General features: G+C 31.8%; 1 protein-coding gene across 1 annotated transcript in view; it reads left to right on the forward strand.

The window, feature by feature from the left end:
* The window catches only part of MAN2A1 (mannosidase alpha class 2A member 1), a 114,546-nt gene extending 107,718 nt beyond the window's left edge, over positions 1-6,828 (forward strand). Inside the window, exons 21-22 of the mRNA XM_085213073.1 lie at positions 2,907-3,017; positions 3,904-6,828. Of these exons, the coding sequence (XP_085069199.1) occupies positions 2,907-3,017; positions 3,904-4,056 (264 nt within the window). The 3' untranslated portion in view covers positions 4,057-6,828. The remainder of the gene's footprint in view (positions 1-2,906; positions 3,018-3,903) is intronic.
* Positions 6,829-7,096: the final 268 nt, after the last annotated feature.

The raw sequence follows: 7,096 nt of genomic DNA on the forward strand, positions 1-7,096 counted from the left end.
CAAATACTCCAGAGTCCCTTACCATTATTCCTATGATTTTGTAGTTCTTGATTAATTCTCTCATTGCTCCTGCCTGTACTGCTCATGCCCACATGAAACAGAAGCAGTAGATAATAGTCAGTGGGCAGTCAGCTTGATATTGTCTTGGGAGTGAGTCAGGATGTGTTATGGAGTACTTCCATGTCTTTCCACTAAGAGTCATTCACTATCACACATCACCTTTTCTTTGTTGTACTGGTTGTTACACAGGGAGCAGAATTTCAAGAAATGATATCGTAACAGTTTCATATAAAAGGGTACTAAATTAATATATATATTTAAGATTTAAGGTAGAAATTAGAATTCATGAAAATATATTAAAATGTAAATGAGAAAAAGGGAAATTCTCACTTCACTTTAAACTCTCGTCCTGTGTGGGGGAAAAATGCCATTGAGTGTGATCCCATCATGCAGGAATCTAACACCATATATCTTATTTGACAAAGATGTCTACTATAAGTGGACAGGACATTGAGATTTAAAAACTGAGTGCATTTGTCCCCTTATACCAAATATAAATGCTTTCTGTTGTACAAGATTAAGGATATTTATGTTTTCTAGACACAAAGAAATTTGTTACAGGTTTTCATACAGGTTTATGTTTAGAGGGTGTATGTGACATAAGTTAGAGTTCATTTTTGCTCATACATTTCCTTAGTTGATATAACAATAGATAAGTTAAAGTAGTGGAAACTGTGGTAGCTTGCTCAGTCGTACACTCTTTTAGTAATGGATTATGGATGCTTTGTGCATATTAAGTCCTAGAAAGTGTAAAATTTTGAGTACTGTTATCAAAGCTCTCTTCCCAAAGGCACCATTAATTACCTTTACGTTTTAAACATTTTGAATCTTAATTAAGGTAATAATTAATTTTAAAAACTTAAGAAGTGAAATTTTCATACTGTCATTTATACTGTATTTGTTATACAGGTGACTACAAGGTAATTCTATTGAAGATAGATAAAGTTTTGATACTTTCTTACTATCTTGTCATGCTTAACGTCAGTTAACCCCATCAAAAGTCAGGCTTTTTTAGTATGAATTTTAATACATCTCTAATCTGATGTTTAGACAGTAATATTTTGTGTGCATAAAAATGTCTACTTTTAAGTGCAGCACTTTTCCATGTGGTTGACAAAGTGACAAAGTTAGGTGTTACATAGTTGGAAACTGAAAATAATCTTGATGCATTATTATTAGTAATTTAATTAAATGGAAGTGGAGCCGCTGTTTCAGTAAACAATGTAAGAACTTTTTCAGCCACTTAGTAGATATTAAGTAAGGGTATTAAACCTGTTTAAATTGTTCTACCATGGATATCATTCATTAATTAACAATATGATTTTAGATGGTTAAAAGCTGTGTTATTCATGAAAATCTTCTCAAACTGAGATGTGCTTTGGTTTTGTAAACTGTGCAGCATTTTTATACGTCAGCATCTTACTGCAGAATATCATATTTCAGGTCCACATACTGTTGGGTACATTTTTGTTGTTCTGAAGGGAGAACTTGCTTAAAAAAACCACCTGAATTTATCATTTTGTTATCAGAATTATATTTAAAACTGTGAATTTGTAGTACTGTGAAGCTATGTCCTGCTGTATTTCAAAGAAACTGGTTCAAGTTATTGTTCCAAGATCTACTCTATTAGAAGAAACTTGAAATGGATCTTAACACCTAATCTGTTGATATTGTTTATTTGTTGTGCCTCAGAGAGATAAAGCTTCACAAAATGTCTAATGCTTGTTGACTTGGGCTTCTCCAAGGCAATAGATCTTATTGAAGTAACAAAAATGAATGTGACTCTGAGAGAGATTACTGGGAAAAAATGTCAGTGCTCAACTCAAGTTAAATAAGGTTTTAAAAAACAAACAAACACCTTATTAAATATTTAATAAAATGAAGGGCTGAAGAACTAAAATAGAAAATACATGCAATGAAATAAATTACATGATAGAAAATAAATGACTGGTAAGTATAGTGATACAACAAATGGCTTGTGGCATGTAGGAAAACTCATCACAGGCCACTTGTGGGTGCTTGAAGATAGTGTGCCTGCATATATATCAATAACATGAAGTAGAATTTCATTTGTTACTCTTACTGTACAATTTCATTTTTTTTTTTTTTTTTTATGTTTTACTGTATTTACAAAGTTTCCCAGTCATGGGAAGCCTTCCATATTCTAGGATATGACTTTTCTGAAAAATATGTGTCAAAACAAGATTCTGACTTCAAGTATTTATGTGACTGTTTGTCCTAAATGATTTTAGAAATTTATTCCAAATCAGAAATTTGAGATTTAGGATTACTCTGTGATGCCTATAGAGGCTCAAGACACCACATGTCTTATCTGTAATTATTTAATGTTTGTATGATAGTGTGTGATTTCACACATGTTCTAAGCCATGTGAGATTTTATGGGGCAGATTTGCAAAAGGAAAATTTGATACAACATAGCCACAGTATTTAAAGCTACCTATTGTAATTACTTTTACATATTGTAATATGCTTTCTAATTTCTTTTGTTTTTGCCATATAATTTTCCTGGGAAGCCAATTAGTAAAACTGTGATAGATACACTTAAATTCTGAGTCTTCTTGTGTATATGAATTTATTGAGCTCTGAATTTTTTTGTTCTCCACCTAAATTCACATTTGATAGTATCTGTGTATGTAAAATCACTATGCTATTTAGTCATTCTTATGTTTAATCTTATAGACAATAAGGGAAACATGTTCAGTTTAGGCTGAACATTATTTAAGACATGAGTGGTTCCATCATTTTAAGGCGATGACAATCTTATAAGGTCTTAAAATGTCTTGTTGGCTCTGCAACTTTCTGAGTAACTTTTGGTTTGTTTGCAGATAGATACTGAGCCGTCTGATGAAGCTGCTCTGATTCTTCACAGAAAGGGATTTGATTGTAGGTTTTCAAACAGAGATGTGGGTCTGCTCTGTTCCACCACTCAGGGAAAGGTATACTGATATTCTATGGATATTTTATCTTGCAAGTACTGCAATAACAGTGATATTTAAAGTAAATTATTGTTGAAGTGTAAGTCGATATTTCTCGAGAAATACAGAATTATAGCTAAGTTTATCTTGAAATCTACTTTCTATTTAATAAGGATGTGGGTCTGCTGTTGCGTGGAAATTACCATGTAAGCATCTGCAAGTTAAGTTTTAGATCAAATTTAGTCTTACTAACTTCCTGCAAGTGCAGTTTTTGATATAACAGCAGTATTTCTCAAACACTTTTTGAGTGTTATAGTATGAGCAACTGTATCAAAGAGAATCATTTTAAAAATTCTGAAGTGTCTTCTTTTGAATATTTTTTTTTAATTTGTCTGCAAGTCATGTGACTGGTACTTTGAAAACTTCCTTATTACAGCATATAAAGCATACAAATAGCTGAATGTTCTGCAAATGCTATTGAATTGGTGTGATATGCAAAAGCAATTACATGTAAATCATACAGCTTTATTGCAAAAGATACCATGGGCAGTAGGCTGGATAATAATTTCTAGAATCTCTAAAATTTTTTACAGCAGATCTTGAAACAGATTTAGAATATTGTTGAAAAATTGTTTGTTTGGTTTTTTTTAGATACAAGGAGAATTTTAATCCAAATATTTCTGATCATGTTTTAAATATTCTGGTTTACCTTACTTGCTTTGAAAGCAAACTCTACGTAAAAAGATTGAATCAAGTGTATAGAGTGTGGGGTGTTACAGTAATTTTGGTGCAAGGATTGTTGCACTGATAATTGTAAAGGGTATTTGACTAGCATTTTGGAGATAAAATTGAAGTAAAGGTTAAGGTACGTAATGTATTTTATAATTTATTTATTTATTTTCTGCAGGTAAAGGTGCATAAACTCTTCAACAAATTCCATGTGGAAAGTCTTACGCCTGCATCTTTATCTTTGATGCATTCACCTCCAGATGCCAGAAATATAAGTGAAATAAATATGAGTTCCATGGAGATAAATACATTCCGGATTCGACTAAGATGAAGTCTGGATGTAATACTCAGATAGAGAAGAGGAATCTGCAATTATCTCCTCAAAATTTTACGTGCAATAAGAAGCACATTATTACTATTCCAGCTTCTGGATACTGTGAGAAAAACATGCATTGTCTAATTTTTATTTTTTTCTTACCAACACAGTGAAAAGCCATGTTGCAAGCAACTTTATTTTTTTCATAAAATGCCAACATCAGTATAAGTTAACACATTAGTGCAACAAGTGAAGAAATTTATAAGGATGTTAACCTCTCAACAGATTAAATCTCAGGTTAAATGCTAATTATGTTTCTGGTGTTTTAATTTTCCTAAGAAGGGGATTGGGTTTTAAACAGCTTTCTTTGCAGATTGCCGATAAATTTATGTATAAATAGTTCAGTGTAGAAAGCCCTGATTCAATTTTGAAACAAAACACAATAAAATGTACTTGTTACTAGCTGATTTCCAAAAACATGCAATCATTTAAATGAATGACAATAATGTCAAATTATTCCACAATTAATTTCAATTTATTCAACAAAAAGGGGATCTTTAATTGTGGTAAAATGAAAGCCTGTAGTACTTGTGACAAGTGGTGGTAGATTTTAATACATCTGCCATTCACCTGAATTATGTAAATAGGAAAACATGAACCTACAAAATAATTTTGCAGTGGAAACATTTAATAAAACTCCCTTTTTGTTACTTGACACACTGGGATATGTGCAATTATTCCATTATGCGTGATGAGAAATGTCCATGCTTATCATGATTACAAGATTTTTTATAAAACTCATTTAGATATCAATGTTCTCTGAAGTGAGTTTTCTATTTCAAGATTACCATATCAAGATAAATGTGCCTTATTTTTTGATATGTCTTGTTAAAATTTTGGTGTCTATGTTAATGTTTTTTGGGGAAAGGTAGTTTATATAATACTTAAGCTGTGTATCTCCTGTTTGACAATGCTGGCCACACTCTGATCTATGTCCTCCTGCACCAAGTTTGTACTATCTCATTCTGAGCAACTATTTGAATGTATTAATATGATGTCATAATATGAAACAGACAAAAATTACTGTAAAATCTAAATTCAGCTGCTTTCAAGGAAATTGCAATTCGGCGCAGAAAGTTGATAATAAGCAAGACATAGTTTGCAAACCCATCAAAACGTGTGCTTGCCTGTCACAGACTCTGTGACCTGTGCATTCAGAATCATGTGCCTATATTTTAAGCATAATTTCTCAAACTTGTAACCTCAGTTACATTACCAGTGTTCGCATGTTCACATTACTGAAGAATGAAGTCTTACTTTTAGCTTTATTTCCACATATTAACTAATTCATATTTAGTGCTGAAGCCATTCAAGTGTGAAAAATACTCCCTAAGTAGAGATACTGTTTACAGTTAACACACATAAAGATACACTTGAGTGTTATCCCATTTACTAGTCTTCATATATCTTCTTACCTTTTCCATCTCTTGTTTATGCCTTTCAAACTTCATTGCTTATCTTCAATACTATTGCATGAAAAGTCATTGTAACTGGTAAAAAGGTGTGCTATTTTCTAACTCTAATAATACCTACCGTATTTAATACCATCGTTATTGATCCGTGATTTATTAGATGATATCTTGTAGCTGCAGGCTATCTTAAAATGAATGTGAAGCTCTAATTTTGTGCATTGTCATGGGTTGGGTCTCCATCAGGATTGCGTAGATTTGCCCTATTTGATTCAATCTACTGTATACTCTGTAGTTAGTGGAAAACTTAGCAGGATGTGGTGCAAGTTATGTAAAAAAATATAAGAAAAACTAACCACAAATGAAAGAATCAGAGAGATCCAAGAAATTGATGTTTTCATGCAATAAACATGTACTGTAAGTTTTTCTGAGCTATAGTAATTGAAAATACTTCTGTTGTTGTTGGAAGTCAAAGCTCGGTAGACTCGGCAGCAGAAGGTTCTCATAATGTTTATTTTATTGCATTGTTAGAATTAAAATGCTTCAGAGACTTCTGTTTGTTCTGTGCAAGAGAGCTTTCAAAATATTTCAAGTTTTGTGAAGCAGAAGGGTAAAATTTTGATGCAATAATGTTTTGAAGTATTTTACCATTGGAATTGCTTCCAAAAGATCAAATAGCTTTGTACCTTTCATCGTCAGCTGTACAATCATGATGCCTGTGTCTTTCTTAACCAGGAGATTTAGTCATTGTTCTCTTATTTTGCATTGCTTTTTGTGTAGCAACAGAACAGCCTTCAATCTGGAATTGAGACATTCCTGAAATCTGTAACTAAGTCAAAACTCTGAAGTCTGAAAATAAATTTTACGTTAATTGATTCAGAATGTGACTATTGATTTTTTTTTTTCCAGCAGTTCACAGTATCGCCTTATACTAAGTTTTTTGCTATGAGATTCCAGTGAAGTTTTTTTCCCTGTGTATTCACCTTTCAACTTGATTATATTCTTTTCTATTTTGTAGCTGCTGGTTGTAAAACTACTGGTTAAGAAAACCAAACATCCTTCCTTTCATCCAGGATGGTTTTAAAGACAATGCTGAATGAAAAAATAAAAAGATTTGAATCTTGTAATTATTTTCCATACTAGTAATACCTGTACTGATTTTTTTATGTTCCTCTTAAATGTCTTTGTTTTTACTTACTCATGTTGTCTGAAACAAACTGATTTAAATTGAAGGTTTTTGATATTTTGTCTTCGAAGGTTTTATATCTTATGGGGATATGTAAAATAAGATCTCTAATAAAAGATAATGTTATTGTGAGATGTGTGCAGTATTGTTAATTTCTTAGCAATAACTAGTTTAAAACTTAAAGTAACCATAGCTTACTGTAAGGACTTTCATACATCAATAGCACTTGAGAATTAGGATTATATGTAGTGAGATACGCTGCTGATAAAAGATGCCAAGACTAAATTCAGAAGTCTAAACGTGACTACAAGAGATGGGAAAGTGATGGTTATGTCTTTCTTCAAAAAAGAAACCTTGCACTGATTTAAAATAATGAAAGTGTAAAATAACTGATTTTTTG

The sequence above is a fragment of the Meleagris gallopavo genome, chromosome Z (genome assembly GCF_905368555.1).
Source record: "Meleagris gallopavo chromosome Z, MGAL_WU_HG_1.1, whole genome shotgun sequence".
NCBI classification, from domain to species: Eukaryota; Metazoa; Chordata; class Aves; order Galliformes; family Phasianidae; genus Meleagris; species Meleagris gallopavo.